This window comes from Curcuma longa, chromosome 11 (genome assembly GCF_044706935.1).
Source record: "Curcuma longa cultivar G26 ecotype Majalengka, Jawa Barat chromosome 11, ITB_CL_G26_1.1, whole genome shotgun sequence".
Lineage (NCBI taxonomy): Eukaryota > Viridiplantae > Streptophyta > Magnoliopsida > Zingiberales > Zingiberaceae > Curcuma > Curcuma longa.
Genome location: NC_133871.1, coordinates 7,222,886 through 7,247,407, shown reverse-complemented (window position 1 = coordinate 7,247,407; position 24,522 = coordinate 7,222,886). Strand labels below are relative to the sequence as shown.

The 24,522-nt window shown below is 38.9% G+C and overlaps 4 protein-coding genes and 1 long non-coding RNA gene across 6 annotated transcripts; 1 reads left to right on the top strand and 4 right to left on the bottom strand.

Annotated features, from left to right (window-relative positions):
- Positions 1 to 7,014: 7,014 nt before the first annotated feature.
- LOC141837462 (uncharacterized) lies at positions 7,015 to 8,256 on the bottom strand. The gene is made up of 3 exons (XR_012602536.1): positions 8,146 to 8,256; positions 7,240 to 7,380; positions 7,015 to 7,092 (listed from the first exon to the last, which is right to left on the bottom strand). It is a non-coding gene; the product is annotated as an uncharacterized LOC141837462 (long non-coding RNA).
- A 2,176-nt stretch (positions 8,257 to 10,432) lies between these two features.
- LOC141837638 (mitogen-activated protein kinase kinase 9-like) lies at positions 10,433 to 11,751 on the top strand. The gene is given in 2 exon segments (XM_074725014.1): positions 10,433 to 10,576; positions 10,579 to 11,751. Coding segments are annotated over 2 exon segments (1,062 nt in total). The 5' UTR covers positions 10,433 to 10,464; the 3' UTR covers positions 11,529 to 11,751.
- Positions 11,752 to 12,420: 669 nt separating this feature from the next.
- LOC141839768 (eukaryotic translation initiation factor 6-2-like) lies at positions 12,421 to 16,021 on the bottom strand. Of its 2 annotated transcripts, none has more exons than XM_074727591.1 (8): positions 15,921 to 16,021; positions 15,602 to 15,641; positions 15,051 to 15,147; positions 14,894 to 14,979; positions 14,765 to 14,809; positions 13,256 to 13,386; positions 13,044 to 13,154; positions 12,421 to 12,955 (listed from the first exon to the last, which is right to left on the bottom strand). In XM_074727591.1, exons 2-8 carry the CDS (start codon positions 15,609 to 15,611, stop codon positions 12,698 to 12,700), a joined length of 738 nt encoding a protein of 245 aa, XP_074583692.1. In that variant the 5' UTR covers positions 15,612 to 15,641; positions 15,921 to 16,021; the 3' UTR covers positions 12,421 to 12,697. The 2 variants fall into 2 exon arrangements, with proteins under 2 accessions (XP_074583692.1, XP_074583693.1); XM_074727592.1 differs by having other exon boundaries at positions 15,972 to 16,012.
- Positions 16,022 to 17,764: 1,743 nt separating this feature from the next.
- On the bottom strand, positions 17,765 to 21,070 carry LOC141841182 (magnesium transporter MRS2-5-like). Its single transcript, XM_074729313.1, has 7 exons — positions 20,940 to 21,070; positions 20,202 to 20,816; positions 19,653 to 19,723; positions 19,353 to 19,481; positions 18,682 to 19,011; positions 18,243 to 18,290; positions 17,765 to 18,162 (listed from the first exon to the last, which is right to left on the bottom strand). Exons 2-7 carry the CDS (start codon positions 20,632 to 20,634, stop codon positions 17,932 to 17,934), a joined length of 1,242 nt encoding a protein of 413 aa, XP_074585414.1. The 5' UTR covers positions 20,635 to 20,816; positions 20,940 to 21,070; the 3' UTR covers positions 17,765 to 17,931.
- A 1,511-nt stretch (positions 21,071 to 22,581) lies between these two features.
- LOC141841181 (mitochondrial import receptor subunit TOM5 homolog) lies at positions 22,582 to 24,364 on the bottom strand. The gene is made up of 2 exons (XM_074729311.1): positions 24,230 to 24,364; positions 22,582 to 22,852 (listed from the first exon to the last, which is right to left on the bottom strand). The coding sequence occupies exons 1-2, from the start codon at positions 24,320 to 24,322 to the stop codon at positions 22,775 to 22,777; spliced, it is 171 nt and encodes a 56-aa protein (XP_074585412.1). The 5' UTR covers positions 24,323 to 24,364; the 3' UTR covers positions 22,582 to 22,774.
- Between the last annotated feature and the right edge of the window lie 158 nt (positions 24,365 to 24,522).

Below are 24,522 nucleotides of genomic sequence, written 5' to 3'. Positions count from 1 at the left end.
TTTTGATGTCTGATGGACAACGTTATTTTAAAAATTAATAATTGATGTAATTTTTAATTTGATTTTCACCTATTTCGATCGATTTGGATGAAGAAACGTTAGCTCCGTTTTGGGCCAAGGGGCAGAATCTCCCGCCAAAAGGCCCAAACTTGGCCCCAAAAGGAAACGAAGAGTTCGATCGCCGCCTCTCCGGTGACGAAGAGTAGATCGGCGGAGGAAGAAATGCAGGGCACGGCTACGATGGTGGGAGCCCTGTTGGGTTTGGGCGTCCGGATGTACTCAAACACTCTCCCAAAGCTTCCCTACATGCATCGTGGTGAATCGTAATCCTCGTGATCCAGCGATTGGGGATTGATCTGCAAAGTCGATTTGCTTCTATGCTGATCAGTGGGAGCACGCTATGGGGATGAGCATCGGTGTCGTATTCAACAACAAGATAGTGACGTGGGAGAAGAAGCTGAAGGAGGACCTCGACAAGATCGTCGAAGGCCAAGACAGCCAACGAACGCAGATACTTCGTGATACGACGGGTCTCTTGGGGCTCGATGTGTATACGGGGCAGTCAACAAACCATCCTACCTGGCAAGTCAAGGGTTAAAAGTCAGCAGTCAAAGATCAGTGGCCAGACCCCATATGTTTGGTCCTGTCTCAGATGTCATATGACATGGATCGCTAGGCCACCTCATCCTCGTCGCTGCTCGGCCACCTCTGCCTCCGTGTTATCAAGCCACTTTGGCCTCCCTGTTGCTCAGCTTCCATGTTACTAGGCCACGTCGGCCTCGTTGCTGCTCGGCCATCTCTGCCTCTGTGTTACCAGGCCACCTTGGCTTCCCTGTTGCTCAGCTTCCATGTTGCTAGGCCACCTCAGCCTCGTTGCTGCTCGGCCACCTCTGCCTCTGTGTTACCAGGCCACCTTGGCCTCCTTGCTACTCGGCTTCCATGTTACCGGGCCACCTCGGCCTCCCTATTGCTCGGCCGCCTCCGCCTCCGTGTCATTGGTGTTGGGTCCAAAAGAATGTTCGTATCTCCACAATGGCATGATATTGTCCACTTTGGGCCTAAGCCCTCATGGCTTTGTTCTTGGGCTCTCCCCAAAAGGCCTCATGCCAATGGAGATATCTTCCATCCTTTTAAACCCATGATCTTTTCCATGTGCTTTAGATGTGGAACTATGTTTGCACCCTTGCAACCCAACAATCCCTCCTCAAACAAAGGACCACAGGCCCCCCGGTCTGAATCATCGACCCACCAGGACTTTTTGCCCCTCGGTTCACCTGACCTACTAGGACTTCCACCTAGCCGCAACTAGGACTTTTTGCCCCTCAGTCCACCTGACCTATTAGGACTTCTCACCTGGTGTCTGGTCCTCTTGATTCAGACACGGGAGCACCTACTTCCTTTGTTTTAAGGTTCAAACCACATGGTTAGATCTGGATCATGGCTCATCCGGCGGTTAGTCCGGTGAAGAGCAATCTCGCTCTAATACCACTTGTTGGGTCCAAAAGAATGTTCGTATCTCCACAATGGCATGATATTGTCCACTTTGGGCCTAAGCCCTCATGGCTTTGTTCTTGGGCTCTCCCCAAAAGGCCTCATGCCAATGGAGATATCTTCCATCCTTTTAAACCCATGATCTTTTCCATGTGCTTTAGATGTGAGACTATGTTTGCACCCTTGCAACCCAACAATTGGGTCATCTCGGCCTCCCTCCTACTCGTGGCCGAGCCCTCTGCGCTACTCCGCCACTGTTCTTGTCCTTTCCCTACCAAAAGGCAATTTGGGGACGCCTAGCTACAAAACACTCACACATGCAAACTATACCGTAAGAAGGGGATGGTTACTAGACTGTCAGGCTTCCACCTGCTCGGGTTTCTATTCTTGGTTAAAGGACAGGAGCAGTTCACACGCTCAAGCCTCCTAGCGGTTACTAGGCCCGCAGATCCTGTCTCCTAGATGGTTGCATACCTGCAAACTTGTCAGGAATGTACAGAACTTGTTCCCCGGACACCTTGTTTCACCATCATTTATCTCTGTAGGTATATAAACCTCGGCACAGGCATGAAAAACCTCTCTGGAATCTTCAATGTCTAAAAGCTTTACTTCTTCTTCTTTCTCTTGGTTTCGAGACTGATTTGAGCATCGGAATGACCCCGTCGAAATCTCTGGCGGTCAGTTAATCCTCTTTTTCATGGTGTTTTCCCCTCTCAGGTTCTTCGATCTGTGAGGTTCATCGCGGTCAGCATGGTATAGTATTTAACTGATGACTTGACCGTCTCCGATATTTAGCCGGAACACTTCGGTTGGTTCCTTCAATCTCTCTTCACTCCTTTTTCATGCCGCGGGTTGTTCTTAGCAGCATTAAAAGGCACGCTATAATTCTTTGGTTTGTGCTGTGAGAAAATTTGCAACAGATATTGAAGTATGCTTGTCTTTTGACCTAGCTCATCGCCCAGTTGCGCACCCTCCACTCGGCCCTTCCCGACGCTGTCCCCTCCTCGAACGCAGGCCCCCCTATCTGACCTCTCCGCTGGCCTTGCCAAGCTGCAGGGCAACGGCCTCCTACGCCGGGACTTCGAAGGCCGTACCAAGGTCCGCGACTAGCTCGTCCGACTTGCCAAAATGGGTTCCGACGAGCTCACCGAGCAGCAGGCCCGCCAGCTCCTCTTCAGGATTTTCTCTCAGGTACCTTCGTTATGGAGGACGTCTCAGCGCGTCAATATAAGCATTATCAGTGCAAAGATTCACTTTTCTTCGATCGGTTTGGTGATACTCTGATGTCTTACTGATCTTGTGTGATTTACAAGCTCAGTTCTTCATTGAATCTACCATGCTTGCTTGTTATGCACATTCTTGGATCTTCTTAACGCAAAGAATTAGATTCTTGAGTGTGTGCAGTTCAGTGAGGCTTCATAAACAAAGTTTCCATTTCATATGAAGCAAATACCAGCGAGGTTACTTTCTCACCTGTCCCCTATACAAGATTAACTATGAGAAATGATAGAGAACATGAAACCGTAGCAGGAATCGCAGCATGACACACGTGGCAGTCCACGTGTGTCATGCCACGTGGACTGCCACGTGGGTTTCATGTTCTCTCCCCCTCCCCTCCCCCCAAAATCCCGAAACCCATTTCCTCCTTCGGCGAAAACCCATTTCCCTCCCTCGGCGAAAACGTAAACCCTAACCCTCGTCTCTTCCTCCTCCTCCTTCGCGCTGTCTCTTCCTCCTCCTCCTTCGCCAGCTTCCATTTGCCGCCGTTGTTGCCGCCGAGAGGACCGCGCGTTCCTCTTCTCCGCGCCGCCTCCTCTTCTGCGCCTTTTCCTTCTCTTCTCTGCGCCGCCTCCTCTTCTCCGCGCCGCCTCCTTCTTCCTCCTCCTCCTTCGGCGAAAACCCATTTCCCTCCTTCGGCGAAAACGTAAACCCTAACCCTCGTCTCTTCCTCCTCCTCCTTCGCCAGCTTCTGTCGCCGTCTCTTCCTCCTCCTCCTCCGCCAGCTTCCGTTTGCTGCCGTTGCTGCCGCCGAGAGGACCGCGCGTTCCTCTTCTCCGCGCCGCCTCCTTCTTCCTCCTCCTCTGCGCTGCTCCTTCCTCAGTCTCTCCACCGAAGGCTGGTAATTTTAGATTTTCCACCTCCTCTTCTGCAATTTTATTTACTCTCACGCTGAGAAATTGAAACAGAATTCACATGAGGTAGGTGGCTCTAAGCAACTCCTCTTAGCATATATGCACACTACAATCGTTTTCTAGTTTGTAAATCATTTACATTTCCTATCCTGCTTTTTAGCTCATTTATTTTATGTTTATTGCGAATAATTAACTGTCAACTGAAAGGGGCTTTTAGGTTGCTGATGCTAGTTGTCCATATACGTATCATGAAGTCATCATGCGTGCAGCATGAACTCATTATACTTTGATTTTATGTTTTGGATATAATTGTTAATATTAAACATAAGTTTAATCTGCCATCACTGCACATGAATGCTTGCTTATATACCTTCAGCTATGAGATGGCAGCCTTGTTATATCGAGAATGGCAAATTAAGCTTGCATCAACAATAGGATTATATCAAGAAAGCCATCTAAAGTTGAGCAAATTGGCTCAACTTCATCTTCACATAATGTATGAGGCTGCCCTGAGTTTATTCTCTTGGAGAATACCTTCATTCTGGTTGTAATTGTATTGATTACTTGGAGGCAAAAACCATGCTTAAAATGTGTCCTAGAGAAGTAGAGTATGATGACACAAACACTGTAACATATTTCAAGAAATTTGTCAACAGGATGTGAGAGGTGGCGGCAAAGAGCAAGAAGATTTATCAAATGTTGGGCAATGTTCAAGATTTTACTAGTGAAAGGAATTTGGGTAAAAATTAGTTTTTGAACATCACACAACTAATAATGGAATTTTTCCTGCATTTCTCTAATTCTTTGAGCCAAATTAGTTTTTCTTGTTCTTTGGGTGCTATGTATCATGATAATTTAGTTACAAAGCGTTGCTAGATTCTTGGATGGAAATTCAACTTTTGGGAGATGAAGGCATGATCATAACTCAATTATTTTGGTTCTATGTTTGATGTTTCAATTTATGTTTATAGCATTAGACTTTTGTTTTTTTAGTACATGATAGTTTATGTTTGATCAACCTTGTAAGTTGTGCAAATTGAATAGGATTGGTACATGAACCAAAACCTTTTTACCTCTGTTGACTGTTGTAGTTACTTCACAAAGAAGATCTTAATAAAATAAAAAATGTCATAAGACTTGGTGAAATTATTTTGAAATGTGATGTTCCTTTCTATTGATTCATCCTCTCCCTCTACTTGGACAAAGCTTGTAGTCCTCATGCCGTTTGAAACTCTAATTAGGGTCGATTAATCGAGACGTAGTCCTTATGTTAGTTCTCTTTTTTGGTTGAACCAGACAATTAAGTTCCTCTAAATGAGATTTGGAAGAGGAATGGGATGATGCTACTAACCTTGACTTGCACTTCACCTTCTTTCCCTTCTCCAGCTGGTACACCTAGATATGATGCCTTTATCAACTGTAATTGTCATTTAAAATCACGAGATTATGTAAGCTCTTCTTTCTTACAAGAATTAATTGATTTTTATACCCCTGTTTGTATTTGTAGATCCAAAAATCACGAGATTATGAAAAAATCAATCAAAAGGACAGGGATCATGTGGAGGTTATCTTGTGTAAGCTCTTCTTTTTCCTATTTTGCTAGTGAAAGGCTTTTGTTTTTTTAGTTGTGATGATGCATATCTTCCTTGGCAGTTATCTTGTGGAGGTTTATCTACCTTGTATCGAAGGATATTATCTACCTTGTATCTCATGTGTATTTACCTCACTCAACCAATAAAGCAACATCATTGTCTCTCTAGGCTCTTGGCAAAGCTGCTGTTGCATTTGCAGTGTCGAGTGAACATTTGGTATGTTTTTTAGGGAGAAAATTTGCTAGGTTATATCATCAGTCATCACATTTCTTTTTGTCTAGCAATGTACACTACCTCATATGTATGTCTTATCTTGATTTGGATCCGTCGGTGCTGCAGGCACACTCTATGATTCAATCAGTGCCAAGTTCTTACTGCAAAGAAAGCTTCAAGGCTTCTGAAAGCCCTACAAAGAAGCCAGGGCGATCGTCAGTTTCTACTTTTGAGAAATTCATCCCAGACAATTTCACCATTCCTAAACTCAGAGCTGTGCACCGTATAATATTATTATCCATTTCATTTTCTCAGTTCTGTATTCCCTATATGAATCAACTGGTATTGTTGCGAACCTGCAGCCATATTTCCAACAAAAGAAGAGCGAATCACATCAAGGACATATTTTGCCGATGGGAAAGCTAGAATCAAGTTCATTGAAGCTGTTCTGGAAGCATCAGAGTTCAATATGTTATAAGCTTGTCAAAGGAAAGGATGGATTGGTAGAAGGAATAATAGAGTTCTGCAGTGTCACCTTCGTGTCGGTTACTGTTTACGCTCAAATACTAAGAAGCTTGAGTGCTTGTGCTTGATTTATTGTTGAACCATTGATGGTTAAGTTGGAAATGGTTTTAGGAGTTGAGGTTTGCATAATGTACACTGCTGTGTGTGTCAATTTTCTATTTCCCTTCAATGACCAAGGAATGCTTGACATTGTGATGTCTCTTGCAACTACATGGGCATTTATATTATCCAATTCAACTAGTGACTTCGGTTCATTGAACATGATGTTTGATCTGCTCTTCTTTCCAATGCAACTCAACGACAAACAAAAGGTAACCTTGCAATTTTGCCTTTAGGAAGATTAGAATTGAAGCCAAAAATGTAGGATGAAAGCAACATGCAACTTCCAGTTCCCCAAGACATTCATTGGATATATAGCATGGCCTACACATTGAATGAACCAGGATTCAAGAATCATGTGGCAATCACAAACTACTGAAACTTACATTCTGAGATTAAGTACACAATATGTTCTTTTTGAAAACAAAAATTGAGTACACTTTTGCACAAGATGTTTCTGTTCATGTAAACTACATCAACATAGTCATACAAGAGTTAACAGATATCACACACACTAGAAAGCCAACCAATCTCTGCGCAAATGCAACACCATTATAAACTTCGAACAGAGGTCTAATATGACAATTTAAGCATCAAAAGTAATACAACTTAAGCATTTATAGCAAATTTCCATCAGCATACTTTGCCACTTTTACATGCATTTCGATATATTAGTGTAACAATTATAACTCCAAGGACAACAAGTTTGTAAAATAAACACCACTAAAAAATTTAAACTTCAACAATTATATTCATCATCACAATATTAACATACAATAATGTGACACATCCACAGATATCAATACACAAAATACAAGAATTTAAAGATTATGCTCTAAATTCAAAATCAAATATGAAATATTTACAGGCTAACAATGAAATATTTACGTTTCCATCAATCCGATCTCAAACTCAGAAGAACAAAAGATGAGAGATTAAACAAGAATCAGGCTACCAACCAAGTTCAAACCTAGCGTCAGCTCTAGGTGCCTAATGATGTTGGCAATCTCGAGAAAGAGCCCGTAGTCATTGCACAGAACCTGATGGGATTCATAGCTTAGGAAAAGGATGTGGTGAAAAACTTGACAGGAACTGGAAGGCAAGAATGCCTACCAAGACAGCCATGAGGAAGGAACATTTACAAGTTATAGAGGGAGATGTTGCAAATAATTATTTCTAAATGGTACCTCTACAAGGATTTGCCCTGGCTGATTGAGGTATTCAACAACTACGGGCCAAATTTCTTGTTCACTACCCTGTTCACAGGCTTTTTTGGGCCCACTGGTTTCGGTCCCAGGTTTAGCAGAACTCTTAACCTCGCTTTTAACCTGCAAATCAATTTGTAGTCCATAGTCATCCTGGTTTGTCAGTGACAATATATTACAAGTAGTTTTCTTGAAATATGTTACAGTGTTTGTGTCATCATACTCTACTTCTCTAGGACACATTTTAAGCATGGTTTTTGCCTCCAAGTAATCAATACAATTACAACCAGAATGAAGGTATTCTCCAAGAGAATAAAGTGTTCAGGGCAGCCTCATACATTATGTGAAGATGAAGTTGAGCCGTCAAACCTAGCGTCTACATTAAGATGGCTTTCTTGATATAATCCTATTGTTGATGCAAGCTTAATTTGCCATTCTCGATATAACAAGGCTGCCATCTCATAGCTGAAGGTATATAAGCAAGCATTCATGTGCATGGGATGGCAGATTAATTTTATTGTGGCTTGAATATTGGCATAATCTGCAATATTTCACCATTGTCAAGAAAATCAGGGGATGAAAGCCACTAAGATTGAATAATACATGCTGCACGCATGATGACTTCATGATACGTATATGGACAACTAGCATCAGCAACCTAAAAGCCCCTTTCAGTTGACAGTTAATTATTCGCAATAAACATAAAATAAATGAGCTAAAAAGCAGGATAGGAAATGTAAATGATTTACAAACTAGAAAACGATTGTAGTGTGCATATATGCTAAAAGGAGTTGCTTAGAGCCACCTACCTCATGTGAATTCTGTTTCAATTTCTCAGCGTGAGAGTAAATAAAATTGCAGAAGAGGAGGTGGAAAATCTAAAATTACCAGCCTTCGGTGGAGAGACTGAGGAAGGAGCAGCGCAGAGGAGGAGGAAGAAGGAGGCGGCGCGGAGAAGAGGAGGCGGCGCAGAGAAGAGAAGGAAAAGGCGCAGAAGAGGAGGCGCGCGGTCCTCTCGGCGGCAACAACGGCGGCAAACGGAAGCTGGCGAAGGAGGAGGAGGAAGAGACGGCGCGAAGGAGGAGGAGGAAGAGACGAGGGTTAGGGTTTGCGTTTTCGCCGAAGGAGGGAAATGGGTTTTCGCCGAAGGAGGAAATGGAGTTTCGGGATTTTGGGGGAGGGGGGAGAGAACATGAAACCCACGTGGCAGTCCACGTGGCATGACACACGTGGACCGCCACGTGTGTCATGCTGCGATTCCTGCTACGGTTTCATGTTCTCTATCATTTCTGTTCATAAAATTGATGGACGTGACACGTAATAAGTGCGGATCTTATCATGGTGCAATGCACCTTCGGCTCCCACAGATGATTGCGACAACCACCCGTTGCTTTAACGAACGTATTAATAAGATACCATAAGTTGATTATAATGGAGTAGAGTTGTAAAAAAAATAAAGATTTAAATTTTGATAAAATTGAGATAATATCTTTATCTATTGTAGTCCATTGTAACTTTTTGATTTACTTCCTTGTAAATGATCATAGAGTATCGTATAAAACTAATGGGATGATGAATTTTATCATTTTAGAGAAGAACTTATTAAGATAATTATTTTATATATTTCACATAGGAGAAAATGAGCAAAATTTAAAAAGTCATTCCTCGCTATGATTTTGGTAAAAATAAATATATAATATTAGGAATTTCTCGCAATCATTTAAAAAGGTATTTCTCACTTTATATATAATATTTTTAACTAAGTTAAAATATAATAAAGCACGACTAAAAGTATATTAGTGCCAATTTGATGTTTTTTCTAAAAAAGAAATGTCATTTTAATGAAATGGATAATAGAGGGCATTTTAAAATTGCTAAAATATTAGGAATTGCATGGACACAAACTCATGGAAAAACTATGTTAATTGTGCCGTGCTCTGTAGGGAATGCTTGATTGGGACATAATTTGATAGTACCATTCCTAGCAACATCCTTCTCTTTAATTCCTAATTATTATCTCATTTTATTATTATGGCTCAAAATTTTATTTATTAAAAAAACTAAATATTTATAATGAGTAAAATAATTATTGCTAGATAGTATAATAGATTAAAAAAGCAACTACTCTTATGTTTAGTTGGTTGAAATGTTATAATCTAATTAATATGATCTATACCCCTATGCTTTGCTTAGTTAAACTCACTTGGTTTGTCTAGCTTGATCACTTGAGTCGAGTTAATCGAATTTATTATCTATTTATATATTTTTTCCCCTTCCATTGACTTCCTATTTCCCATGCATAAAACAATTTCAACTTGAAGGAGAGGCCCCATGAGTTGCTTCTTGTCACCTTCATGATTCTACCTCATAATTTATTTGAAAATGTTTTACCAATCGATTGATTTGGACTCAAAGTTAGTGGTACAAAGGCGGCTAAATTGGTGGGGTGGGAACTCCTCTTCAATTCCTTTTGTAAATATTTTATACCATTTTTTTCTATTAAATAGTTTTATACTAAATATTATACTCAAACTTGTATTTAATTATAATATTTGTAATTAATTCATGATTTAAAATAAATTTCGTCCATTGGAAAATAAAAATATTTGTATTCATTTACCTATTTAATATTTATTCACATCTTTTTATATTCACATATAATTTTTTATTAATATTCCAAATAAATCTTTAAAAAAATATTTTCTTAGCAATTTATTTTTTTAATTCAAAATTTATATTTCATACCCTTTTAAATTAAAAATATGCCAACTCGTCCATATCCTAAATGACTGACGATGGGGCCACCGCGTGGGTAAAAAATGAGCATACCGTTCACGTGTCACTTTCCTTGTAGTATTTTTTTTTCCATTAATAATACTGATTTATTAATTAAGTAGCCCCTTATTTAATTACCTAAAAAAGCAAGCCATCCCCACACCTTCTACCCGACTTCGTCCGCCGTCTCCACGTTTAACTCACGCTCGTCGACGGGATCTGCTCACCTGCCGATGGCATTCACCTCCTTGCCTAACTGGCCCACGCGTCGACCAGTGTGCAATTATATGGGCTGGTCGTGGGGCTTTGGTGATCGTACAGACGGTGACCGGATTCTCACTTATCGCTTCCCACTCATTCTCAATAAAAGCCATACCTTTCGAAATGAAGGATCGCCGATCGAACCCTAATCCTTTCACCGAAGGTTTCGCCATGGCAGCCGTCGGCAATCGAAGGCTTCACCAGCTTAATCTCACCCTCGAGCTCCCGGAAACCGCCGCCTCGGTTGACTGTGGCGTCCGCTTCGCTCTTCCTCCTCTGCCGGCGGCAGCGGCGGCACCGTGCTCTCTTCTTCTTCTTCTTCTTCCTCCTCCTCGTTGGCCCCGTCGACTGAGATGCGGGTCTCGGACTTCGAGAAGATTCGGGTGCTCGGCCACGGAAACGGGGGCACCGTTCACAGGGTGCGGCACCGCCGCAGCGCCGCCGTGTACGCGCTCAAGGTTGTCCACGCAGATCCGTTGCTCCGGCGTCAGGCGTACCGCGAGATCGACATCCTACGCCGCGCCGCGGACTGCAACCACGTGGTTCGCTTGCACTCCGTCATAACCACCCCATCGGGCGATGTTTCTTTCCTTCTCGAGCACATGGACGGCGGATCCCTCGACGCCCTGCTCCGCCGACGGGGGAGCCGCCCCTTTCCGGAGTCGGCGCTCGCCTCCATCGCACGCCAGGCCCTCCTAGGCCTCGCCGAACTCCACTCCCGCCAGATCGTGCACCGCGACATCAAGCCCGCCAATCTCCTCATCAACTCCGTCGGCGTGGTCAAGATCGCCGATTTCGGGGTCGGCAAGGTGCTGCGGCGGTCGCTCGACCCCTGCGACTCCTACGTGGGCACCTGCGCCTACATGAGCCCGGAGCGGTTCGATCCGGCGTCGCACGGCGGGGACTACGACCCGTACGCGGCCGACGTGTGGAGCCTCGGGCTGGCGGTGCTGGAACTGCACCGCGGTCACTTTCCGCTGCTACCGGAGGGGGCGCGGCCTGACTGGGCGGCGCTGATGGTGGCTATCTGCTTAGGGGAGGGGATCGGGACGGTAGCGGAGGGTGCGGCCTCGGGCGAGTTCCGGGAATTCATCGAGTGCTGCCTGCAGAAGGAGAGCGGGAAGCGGTGGTCGGTGGCGGATCTTCTGGGCCACCCGTTCGTCGCCCGGGCGGACGGCGCCGAGTCGGAGCGGGCGCTTCGTGAGCTTGTGCGGGAGAACTCGGTCGAGTTGTAACTCCTCGCCTGCAGTTCCGAGTTCCGACTCGGCGCTTGTCGTTTCCCGTGTACATAAATGGAATGGAAGCGGGGAGCAGTTGGGTTGGACCAACTGCCAACTCCCACGTGTCCGGGATTCCTTTTCCTTTTTTGAACCTTCAATTATTTGATGGACTTTCTTCATATAACAGTAAATGAAGGGCTCCATTGCAATGCAATGCAAAGAAATGAAACGAAATGAACTCACTGGACCTTTTTGTTAGTTTGTAATGTTTCAGCTGCTAATTCAAGACTTCTTTATCGAAACAAAGTAATTATTTTTATGATTACAATAATGATTTTACGGTACTTGTACTTAAATTTAGGGCTAGGAATTGTTGAATGTATGTTGGTGTAGTTAGATTGAGTTGAATGTACTCACTTGAGGTGGTCGAACAAATGGATTGTCTAACTTGGCTTTGATGTAGAAGTGGTTCAAGGAACTACGGTTCTTTTAGTCTCTCTTTGTGGAAATTGCAAATTGCTAAAGCTACAAAATTTCTGGTAAAAAGCTCTCAAAGAAAGTTGCTATGATTATTGTAGTAATACTCTTGTTCATGTCATTGAGGTCAGAACCTTAGCAATGATCTTCGAGCATATGGTAACAATTACTCGACACCACTTTGATCTCATAAAATGATTCCAAATCAACAATGGCATCGACTAGCAAGATAAGGAACTACTACACACTGTAAGATAGTTTCTTTCAACGAGATGAAACATTCAAGGTGTTACTAATTGCACTTCCAAATTCACCCGATGGACAAGAAAAGACCATCCACCTCCAAAGATTAGTTGAATAACTAAATACCTAAATTATAAAAAAGGACACAAAATTTATTTCTAATTTAAAATAAAGTGGGCATAAATCATATATAAAGGCATTTCTAATTTAAAATAAGATGATCATTGAGTACAAACATAAAAAAAAGTACTTCACAACACGCCGTTAGCTCCATACCAATTCACTTGTTATTTCACTAAACTATGCGAAGCTCTTCCTTAACTTAATCTCCTTTCACAATCCACACACAGCAAATAACAAACTTCTGTAGTATAATAATTTTGACCACCAGAAGGTTGAATCCATAATCGATCCTAAGCAATCTTAGCTCCATGCAATTCCATCGCACTATCTAGATTCATGATCTACACGTAGCTGTCGATGAGCGACTTCCTCATCTCATCTACAATAATGTTTGGCTGTGCCTCTCTTAGTTTGAAGACACTTTCAATGACAGAGAGCTCTGTCGCGGTGGTGTCGGATCCACAGAAAGCTGTCCAGTCATTGACAGTCATTCCAGAAGCAATGACCTCGCTGCCACGGTTCACTGTTCCTGCGACCAGAGGGACTTGGAGAAGGGTTGAGAGTTCATCAAGGTCCTCGATAGATGTATGAGGGTGTACCTGTATTCAGATTACAGAGAGATGATAAGAAGAGGGAGGGTTAATGGTATGTATGCCCGACGAGAATGATTCCTGCTCAGAAACTAACCAGACCCCCTTTATTCGAAAATGCACAGTAACTTCCCACAAGTATGTTTCCAGCAATTGTTTGCCTAAACACTTCCACACCAAGTACATCTGCAATGAGTTCTTCAGTTTCCTGAAAAACAAAGGAGGTTTACTTAATCTGAACTGTATAGGTGAGCATGAAGTCGATAGTTTGGTATAATCCTTGATAATGAGATGGAGAAAATAACTTACCCTATCCAGATCAGGATGTGTAAGAGCAACATGGTCATTGCAAGCAATGCAATTGCCTAAAGCAGATAGCCTTTCGTCTATTCTTTGGACAACCACACCGTCAGGCAGACTGTTCCTCAGATGTTGTAGCTCTAAATAACAATAAGCATAAGATGATTTTAGGCAATGCTCGAAGATACACCTGTATCCAATCAAATAAATATTTTTCTGATTTTTCACTATATCAACTATCAATCGATCACAATTTCTTTGAAAAAAAAAATCATGGCATTCTCTTATTTGATTCATTAAAACAAAGCTGCTCTCCTGTTCTGGAATTAGTATGACAATAGCATCATCCCTTAAGCACATGCCATTTATGGAAGGAACTGAATGCTAATAACTAAAGCTCCCCTAATCAAGCAATGCCATAGAGAAGGATTGTCTTCTCAGTTAACGCATGCTTTTCACTGACAAATTATTGCACAATTAGCTTGACTTGTATCAAGTTATATTAGTCAGTCAACAAAAACAAGCAATATAAATCTCAACTGATTGGAGCCAATTTTATATTATATTGCAACTAAACATGTAAAGCAGTTAACTCAACAAATATATTTCTGGTTCAACTCATAAAATATTATTTATGACTATCAACACTCTCTAGTGCAACTGCAAGTAAAAACAATTCCTGCCCTACTTCTCTGTATCCACATTTAATCATTTCAATGCTCGATAGGTTGCTACACTAGAAAATCTTGGACGACTGGATAATATACTCTTTCAAGTCAGTACCTCAACAGAAAATTTTCATCTAACTGGCCACACAATTCAACATGTTCAAGCTTCGGATCCTTAAGAACAATCATGTAGCTCCACTAAAATTGCAGGCAACAAGTATATATCTAATGCATTTTTATCCTGATTCGCCTCATATGTTATCAGATAGTGGATAGGACAACAACTAAGAATACCATATAGTTGCAATACTAATTCTACTTTGAATTGAACAATACTCTTTCAAGTTGGTTCTCTAAAGTAAAGTCTCATTTAAGTGATCATGGCCAGCCTCAGGATCCTTAAGAATAACCATGTCAATCCTCTATGACAAATGGCAAGATTACATATATAATCGCCCTATATTTATCCTGCTTTTCACGTATCTTCCTATAATTCCTAATGCATGCATTTTTCCATGTTCAACATTGGCTATTCCCAAAGGTTCACAGATTTGCCATGATAACTTATATTACATATAACCATCACTATGTTTGGTGGTTTAACTAAATAGTTCATAATTTATGATATAAAGTAGGATGTCAGGGTCTGTAAATTGATCTTGAGATTTCACTCCATTATCATAAAGGTACAAAATATCTACAAATGAGCTACAAGACATACATGGTTAAGTGAATTATAAAATGCATCCAGCCTTGCCCAAAAAACAATTAGGAAAAAAAACAAAATTATCCAAAATGAAAGAGGCAATAAACAAATGAAATGGGGAAGTATTCAAGGGGAGGAAATTGCCTTGGTCGGTTGTGGTGTGTGGCAAAAGAAGCCCATTCTTATTTCCTGCATTGAAGAAAATAAAATGTCATAATATAGAAACATGTAAAGTTATAAAAGACTTGAATAAATTGCCCTTTTAGTATTTACCAGCGCAAAGTCGTCCAACAATTCTAGTTCCTGCTATAGAGGTCTTGACTACAGGAATAACATCAGCCAACTCAGACTCGAACACACTGCATCAGCGAACCATAGTGTTCCTACTGAGTAAGCACAAACGTTTTTTAGTCAATTTTGAAGCACTAACCTGTAAAAGCTCTCTGATCCTCCAATTGCAACCAAACAGTAGGCATTTGTCAACTTAGAGAATACCCCGACTTCACAATTGTTCTCAAACTGAACACCTGCAGAAAGGGAGATTGTCATTTCTTGAGGGTTGCTTACGAGCATTTAAATATCTAAAATTTTCTCAGAGGAATGTATAAGAAAGTGAATCAAACTAGTATAAATTCCAGTTGAAGACAAACAGCTAGTGCCCAATACATTTCCATCCCTTTAGAGTGCATTTAACATTATATGATGGAATATAGCACAGGCATGAACCTCCAATTATAAGTACAAACCATAGTTCATGAAATGAAGAATGCTGCGAGTAATAATGGGGCATCTTGGCTTCTTTATTGGTTACTTGCCATATCAATTTCAATGACGCATTGGACACAAAACTTTTTTAAAAAATTATAAAATCATATCAAATTACTCCATTTATGTCATCATCAAATTACAAACCGCATAATTCAAGCAACTAGATTGTTAGAAAAAAAAACTATTCAATTGAGCAGAGGTCTTGGTACTTACGAGTAGCCATGTTGGTGGCTGCTGCGAAATTTAGAGACACCTACGAAAAGTAGAATAACAACAAATTATAATTGAGAAAGAGAGTAAAAAGCAGGTTCAAATTTCTCCAATAATCCGCAGAGGTACCAGCAAAGAAACTTTTCTGGGGTCACGCCCATCGATTACTCTGTGATAGATACAAAGAAAGAAGATGCACTACCAAAGCGAAACAACATCACGAAAAGAATAACCAAAACAATAAAAGGTTTCATCGCCTCTGGAGCCGACAATAAAGGACAAATAAGAAAAGAGAAGGAGAAGTTCGTGAGATTCCGCTAACCTAAATAAAACAAAGATCGAGAACAAGAGCTTCGAAAGAGGGAGAGACGACCGGAATCGCTGGAGTTCGCCGGATTCGACGCCAAACGCCAAAAGCACCGCTCACAGATTAGGCTTTCTTTTAAGTTTGTTTTAGGGTTTCTCCCCGGAGCCGCGGTGGGCAAGGAAACGGAATTATTGGCAGTGTTCCTACCCGAAACTTTACCTGCCTCACGATTCGACAGGCTCCAAGGAAGGATACGGATTACCGATTTGGCATGCCAACAGTGGTGGGCAATTTCTTTGCAGATGACCCATTCAACTTTTATGGTTTTTCTTTTAAAAATAAACAAAAGAAAATCAATTTTAAACACAAAGATTTTATCAACATTTTAAAAGATTTTTTACCGATTCGAGTGGTTGGAGATTTTTTGGTACGATAATTAATTTTATATTTATTTATTTATGTTGAGCTCATTAAACTGACGGATAAATAAGATCTACGCTTACGAATTATTTTATCTTTATCAAATTTATACATAATAAAGAATCTTTAAAAAATATATAAAAAAATTATAATATTAAAAACTTCAAACAACTCAAATGAAAACTTAATATCATCTTAAATAAATAGTCAAACTTGAACAATTGAACTTATTCAAAAAAGTTTGAGCATCCTTTTATTAGAAATTAAAATTTTTAAATAATGAAATCAAATAAAAGAACGTTTTATTTTCAGGAATAAATCTTAAATCAATTTTTTAAGTGAATAAAAATTTAATATCTAATTTGAAGCTGCTCAAGTAAGTAGAAGAGAAAACTATATTTAATTTTAAATTTATCCAATTTGATTTGTATTAGACAAAGAAAGTAGCTCATGTCTCTGATTAAACTTAACAAATTAAGATTGGGTATGACTAGTTGTCCCATATCGGCTATGGCTTGAAAATTAGACTTAACAAACTAAGGTTGGGTATGACTAGTTGTCCCATGTCGACCATGGCTCTTTTAAAGCCAACATTAGGCCGAGTGTAAATCAGATTCAACTTAAAATTATAATCAAGTAACGATTAGATTATCTATTGACTCAGTTATGTAAATTGTAATCATTTTAAAAATTAAAACAATCACTGGTGTAGAAATTTAATTAAATTAGTTGGGTTGTGTCCAAAACAAGTTACAATTTTTATCGACACATTAATTATTTTGATTTTAAAATTTCGTTTTTATTGACATAATGGAAATAAAAAATTAATTTATAATCATAAACAAATAAACATATAACCTTAAGTAAATTTTTCATAATATTTAAAATTATTTTAATTAATTTGGATAACCCTCAATTAAACGATTTGATTTATTTAATTTTTATTTAAAAATTTAATCAATCGATGAAAAATTATTGCATCTTAGAAAATAATTGCCAAAATTTAATTTTAATCTATAAGTATACACGGAAAGGACACAATTGACACATTCACTAGAGGCTCTAATGTCTTGTCTCGGCCCTACAATTAACCTAACAAGAATGTTGAAAGTTGTTAATCGATACGCATCGGAGATGACTAATTTTAAAGGCATACCTTGATTATCTAAATCAATGTGTCAACTGATCGAGAAGTCATAATCTCAAGTGTTGTTAAGCAAAAAGTCTTTTAATGATTCTTATATCATTGAAAGTATAATCTCAAGTGTTATTTATGGTCAACATAGACACAATAAAGACCTTTGCAAATGCCTAAAAGAGGGTATTGTGTGAGTATAATTATCTTAAATTTACACTAATGACTAAACAATAATTCAAGACATGGCATTCACTAAATATCCGTAATTTAAACCCACTGAAGTATAAAATGGCTCATTTTATAAAAACATCAAGAGAAAATAGGGGGCACATAATAGATGAATATGAACAATACCAACTGTTCATAATGAACCTGATGCAAAAACTACAACATACTGTCTACTTGAATCTGCACGAGAATAACACATGAATATAAGACGACGTTGGATTTTTTAACGAAGATAACATTTCATACCGGAAGCAATTTTTTGTGCTTGAAGTATAGTAAAATGAAGGAATATACCACTATACACAATATGGTCGATACAACCACCACCCAATTGAAAGTGGATGCAGTGTCAAACACAGAGTCCTCGAAGTTCATACCAAAGACTCCTGTAACAACAGCAAACATAGTCACCACAAAGGTCGCGGCTGCAAGCAGCAACTCGAACTGGATGAGCTGGTTCCGGACATTGTCCTGTTGAGACCATGAATGACTTGAAGAGAATCCAGCAACACAGTTTTCTTACTAGAGATTGATAATTTACTCATACTTACCAGCTTGATATTTATGAAGTCTTCTGTGTCATCAATGTATTCTTTAAGCTGTGAGATCACCAAATTGCAAATAATTTAGACACTTAAGATCAATATTGATTGAAATCATCAGACATGATATAGAATTATCCAAATCTGAAATGCATAAACTTTTTACAGAAGGTCCAGTATATGCTTTCGCAATCTAACAAGCAAATACTAATGTCTAACATCTCCCTTGTTGTCAAGTGGACTAAGCTAAGCTTTAGATTGACTTGACCATGGAAGAATAACAAGAAGAGTTTGGAACTCATGAACTATCATGTTGTTACCATGTTATGATTAATTGAATATTTATTTACATCTAAAGCATTAGTTTATTTTTTAAACAACTAAATCTATATGTTTTGATGTGACAAGCTAGCATGTCAATAAACAAAACTGGAGTCTTAACACTTACAGATAATAATTTACTTAGAGTACTGCCAATGACTACAAAATATGCTTCGAGTAACATCTCTAGTACTTCAACTTGTCTTCCCTTAGCAGAGGATTCTCTTGAGCTCTCATGCTTGCTGAAGCTCAAATTACTTGAGCCTTTCTCTGGTAGACCACTACTAGAACAGGTGGGTGAGGCAGGTGCAGAATGTGAGACCCAATCACCAGTTTGTGTTGTGTTCATGTATGCTTCATTAGATAAATAAGATTCCACCCTCTCCTTCTTCTCAGTTAAGTACATCTCAGCCATGTCCCCGTCATCATCCATGAGCTGTTCTATTTCGTCATGCATCTGAAAAATAGATACTACCAATTCAAATAACTGTCTTGGGAAAATTTCATCGAGCAGAGTAACTTTAAAACTTTTGTTTAACTTGGTGACTTGAAATTAAATTATCTATCTTAAACTAGCCTAAATTACCTAAAATTTCTAAGCAGTATAATTTTGGATAGAAACATTCTTCTGGATGGATCACTTGTGTCATCTGGTGCAACAATAAAAAATATTTGACCATACAACTCATTAGCAATGGATGTCCCTGTGCAACGTTCTAATAGTGGAAACAATTCAAATGAACTAAAAAATTCAGAGGGCAAACTAAATTTATCCAAGTAAAAAAATGTTTCAAGTACCTTCTGAACCCTATGAGTCAATGCTAGAAGCTGACTTTTTAGTCTTCTGACATGCTCAAGGTTAGCGGTGCTAACGGATGATGCTAGTTCCTCCAACACCGGATAAACCTCAATTTCCAAGTCAGTTACCTGTTTAAGTAAGACAAGCATGATAAAAGAACTCTTCTCTATTGTCCAATGTTCACAAAAATAATTCACAAGCAAGATATTATGTTTTAGAACAATACTTACTGCATATCAGAATTACAGTGCTAGTGAGCTTAAAAAAGAACAGTTTTTTAAAAATCAGAATACAAGTACCTGACTATCAAGCGAAGTGGATGCCAATTCTAGAGCAAGTTCTAGAGCCTTGAACTCAAACGGAAGGTCATCTATAAGAAGGACAACATATTATCAAGAGCAATATTTCCAAAAAGGTGCACCAGTAAGTTAGCTTTCATCAAACAATTGAGCTTTATATCTTAGAAGATTGATCAAGTAACTGATTTCCCCAAAAGTTTGAGCTATTTTTACAAAAGAAATCCAACTCTTAAAACATCAGAAAGCGAAGATCATTATCAATTACCTCCTCCAAGTTCAAGATCAAGCAAGCACGTAGGGAAATGATCTAGCCATGAAATAGTACTTAAACTTTGATACTATGTTAACCTGGATAGTAATTTAGGAAATAGTACAACAATAACCAAAGCAATGATAGCATGAAGAGAATTTCTCTCAGGTACATAAATTTCCAGGGGCTTAAGCTATGAAAATTGAATCCACTTGAGAAATTATAGTCTAAACCCTAAACTGTGTTCTTGCATTTAGATTTCCAAGAAAGCAGTTTATCCATAGTTGGCAGAGAGATACCATTTTGATCATTCATCATACGCAGCCGCTGACACAGTTCTGATTCATACTGCATCGAAGAGTTATCAGCAGACCTGACGAGCAACACAACATCCGCCATTATTATGCACCGGACTTGCTCGAGGCTGACGACGATGGCGCTCCCGCGGCCAAGAATGGTGGAAGGGTAAACAAACACCGGATCCAGAAGACGGAGATCCCGGGACGGCAAGCCGCACGTCTTCATCAAAGCGGTTTTATCCAGCGCAACCACACGCGAGTTTCCGGCGCTGTCGATCTCGATCCATGAGCGGCTGCTCTGGCCTCTCTTCTTCAAGCCGGAAGCCCCCAGTCCGGGAAAACCAAGGTGCCCGTGGCCGTCGAATTTGATGCCTTCCGGAGAGGAGGCGGGCTTAGGGAGGAAAGATAGGAGAGGCGAGCGGGAATCCTTCATCTAGCCACTCGTACGGAAGCCCAAACCCTAGATATTCGAAACAAACACAGACTCTATGACAAAAGATTCAACTCTTTGATGATCGCCACAACGCAGCAGCAAGGTGGAAACTTTGAACTGGATCTGGAACAACTCGGTCGCTTGCAGCAACCCTAATGGGGATTGGATCTTCCAGTATCAACCTGTTCTGCCAAAAATCGCAGTTGAAATATAAAACAGTTAAAACTGTTTGAAAACATGGAATCTTGTTCTTGTTCCTACTCAAGATCCACACAACCGAATAATAATCCGAGGCATATCATTACCTTATCCGATCGGAGAGAAGATGAAGAGGAGAAATCGGTATGAGCTGGAAGCTGGAAGCCGGAAGCCTGAAGGGAGGAATGAGGAGGTGGAATTTGGAACGGCAATGGCTCTCATCACACAACGGCTGAAATGACAGGAGTGGACTCGGGCCGACTGGATAAAATTGCAAACTATAAAGGTGTACAATGGAAATTATGCAAACTTATAAGCGGCAGAATGAAAATTTGACTTGGGACAGGGTGGGCAATATCGATTAGGATTGGACGATCGGCGTGGGCCCCATGCTCTTATTTGTTCCACACAGCAGACTGTGCAGTTGTCTGCTTGTATTGAAAGTCATTGACATGCACATGTATCACACGTGATTGGAAATTCCTTCAATCATTGTATGATTCTCTGTACGAGTGATGATACACAATATGAAATCGTAACATGACACTCACATTTCACATTGATAATAGATCACACTGACATGTATGTAATTATGAGTGTCATACTACAATTTCATACTACCATTTCTAGTAAGTATCATTTCTCTACCGCTTCTTTATTTTTTTTAAAAAATATTTTTCTAATATTTAATTATAAATTAACTTACTTAAAAATCCATAAGGCGTTTAAATTATCTCAAATGAAGAGAAAATAGACGCTCTTAAAAAAAAAATCTCATCAATAATTTTATAAATATCATTGATTCAGCACTGTGATAGTAACTACATAACTACTATAATATATTTATGATAAATTTAATATTTAAGATTTAATATTTATACTGTATCAAAGACATCGAATAACTATTATAATATATAAAAATTATCCAATAATTATTACAATGTATTTAGGATGAATTTAAAATTTAAGATTGTAATAATTATCTAATTACTTTTAAGGCTGTTTTAAAGTGATTATGATGAAATTTAAATACTTTTTTGACCAAGTTAGTAAATATCATTTTGATATAATATTGTTAAGATACTTTAAATTTTAAATTCATCCTAAATACATTATAGTAGATTTTAGATAGCTGCTATACAATATAAATATTAAATCATAATCTTACCTTGAACACATTATAACAACTACTGAATAATTTTTATACTTTATAACAATACTCAATAACTTCTAAAAATTATAATAACTACTCTTATACATAATATAAATTCTAAATACATTATAATAACTACTGAATAATTTTTACAAATTATAATAATTATCAATAACTTTTACGTATTATAATAATTATTAATAATCACTACAACAGTAATGGAAGAGATATTTTCAAAATACAATTATTAAAGAAACACTCATCTAAAGATTTTACTTTTACCCCCATTTAAATTTTGCCCAAATAACTTTATTATTTTCTCCTCTATATAAATAATTTTATTTTATTAAATACGCCTTCTAACCTCTAAAAAGAAATATATATATATATTGGGCTCTAAACTTAACACCTTAATTAAAAATAATAATAATGATAAATAAATAATATATATAACTGATAAAGAAAGTTGATGAGCCCTAAACTATTAAGGCAGTTTAATTTCAACTGTTTTGATTGGGTTAGTTAAGTTAATTGAATTATGTAAAATAATTGGCTTAATCTAGTTAAGCAAGTAGATCGAAACAAGTACAATCGGATTATATCAATCGATTAATGCCATAAACTAGTATCAGATCTCCAAATGGTATATCGTTCATTTATTCATCAGAGTTTATATCCCTAAAACACCAGATAGAAGACAAGTTCATCGTATCAAACACAGAAAATCCTAGAAATAGCAGTGTGGCAAACCATTTGTGCCCAGCCCATTGAAGACAACTTATGATCTCTTCAGATAGCCATAAGATCTCCAAAATTGCGCATTATGAATATCGATCCACAAAACAAGCCAAGGGCGCGTAGAAGCTTCTGCAAATTGTTTTTAAATAGTTATAAACTAACATTATGCAACAAAAAAACTTTTTTGTCTAATTTGTACATCTTTTACATTTCAAACTTGAATGCCAACCATGGATACTGAAGTTTATCACCTACAACTCAACTGACATGGCACAGAGATTTATCTTTGATATTATGATAAACATCAGGAACAGGATTCTGAAAACCATAGTTCCATATTCCAAGATTTATTGAGAGTTAATCCCTAAGAAAGATTCAAAGAATACTTGCTCAAAGAAAGTATCGATACAGGAGATCTTAGCTTCATCTTCCTAAGGTTCATTTATTTTACTTTTCTTCCAACACACCCAGCAATACTACATATGGAAGTTCACTTACATCAGGATACGGAGTACCCCAATGAATACAAACAAAAGATCATTCTTTTACCGAAGATAATCAGTTGAGGAAATCAGCTTTGAAATAAGAAAATACTGTTCGATTGATGGTGCAACATATTTTATCAACCTGAGACTACTCAGTTAAAGTTGTAAGTTAAATCTATGCAGCTATGTAAAAGAACATGCCTTGCACATAAGCAGTAGCTGCTAAAGTAATTGAAAGGAAAAATGTCCTGCCACACGACTTCACAAAAGCGCTAACAGCATATATGATACTAGTTAACCTCCAATGTTCAGCTGTATGCCAATCTTGTATATGAACGATTCATAATTCCAAACTTGTGCCTAAAGTCACAGTAAGTTAAATTGATGGATCTATATCATGGAACATTCATTGCAGATGTGGAGATGTATATTTATATCTAGTAAACTAAATACAACTAGGCATGACATTCAACACATAAGCTCACAAAATCATTGACAAGATCGAGGATACTAGCTATCAGTACAATGTCACAATTCCAAACTCATGAGCCTGAAAACGTTACTCCTAAAAGTTACAGAACAATTGGTACGAACTAATCATTCTTGGTTTCAAATAGAATATCGTTACCCTACCAAGAGACATTCCTACAATTTCATGATGTTGTTAACAAAGATCAGGGCGAATGCAACATTTAGCTGATGATCATGAAGCAGTTTCCACATCTACGATCATCTGTGCAATTACTTTTAACAAAGCACTACTCCGTTCTACTGCGATAAACACTCGTAAATTGTAGAAAATTTCTGGAAAATTCCACTCTAAAGTGGATCGTCCAGGTACACAAAGATATTAACTTGACTTGTGAAGAATCTGAAAAACAGTTAAACAATCACTGCTGCTTGGTGGCGCTATCTCAAACCATATAAACTTCCTTCCTTACAGCGATGGAAAGAGAATGAAACATAAAGATCTATAACAACAAAAAGCACGCGAGCAAAGACTGGATAGATCTGAGATTACCATGTTGAAGGCCCAAGTGGCCTCGTCGTTGATTTGGGAGTTCAAGAAATCCTTAATCTTCTCCAAGGAGGCAGTCGGCTTCTCCGTCGCCATTTCGTTGGAGTTTTAGGGTTTCAGTAACACTGGCTCGCTTTTCGCCGGAGGCGTAGCTTTATCGACGGCACCATGGGCTGGCTAAATTACGAATCTGCCACCGGGACTAGTGCTGTGGGCTTTGGGCCCATCTAATTGGACTCCACGTTGAAATATTTGAAAATAAATAATATTATGATCTTAAAAATGTCTTTAAAATC

Bases quoted from the DNA above. Each gene is read 5' to 3' on its own strand.
- LOC141839768 (XM_074727591.1), bottom strand. The intron at 13,155-13,255 runs GTAAGTTATTTT...TTTGTTTTTCAG, and splicing joins CACATCCTGATCTGGATAGG to GAAACTGAAGAACTCATTGC. The intron at 12,956-13,043 runs GTTAGTTTCTGA...ATCTGAATACAG, and splicing joins TTTCGAATAAAGGGGGTCTG to GTACACCCTCATACATCTAT.
- LOC141841182 (XM_074729313.1), bottom strand. From the start codon at position 20,634: ATGAAGGATTCCCGCTCGCCTCTCCTATCTTTCCTCCCTAAGCCCGCC. The intron at 19,482-19,652 runs GTACTTGTATTC...TTACTTAAACAG, and splicing joins CCACTTCGCTTGATAGTCAG to GTAACTGACTTGGAAATTGA. The intron at 18,291-18,681 runs GTAAGTGTTAAG...GTGATCTCACAG, and splicing joins CTCTAAGTAAATTATTATCT to CTTAAAGAATACATTGATGA.
- LOC141841181 (XM_074729311.1), bottom strand. From the start codon at position 24,322: ATGGCGACGGAGAAGCCGACTGCCTCCTTGGAGAAGATTAAGGATTTC. The intron at 22,853-24,229 runs GTAATCTCAGAT...AACAATTTGCAG, and splicing joins CCACTTGGGCCTTCAACATG to AAGCTTCTACGCGCCCTTGG.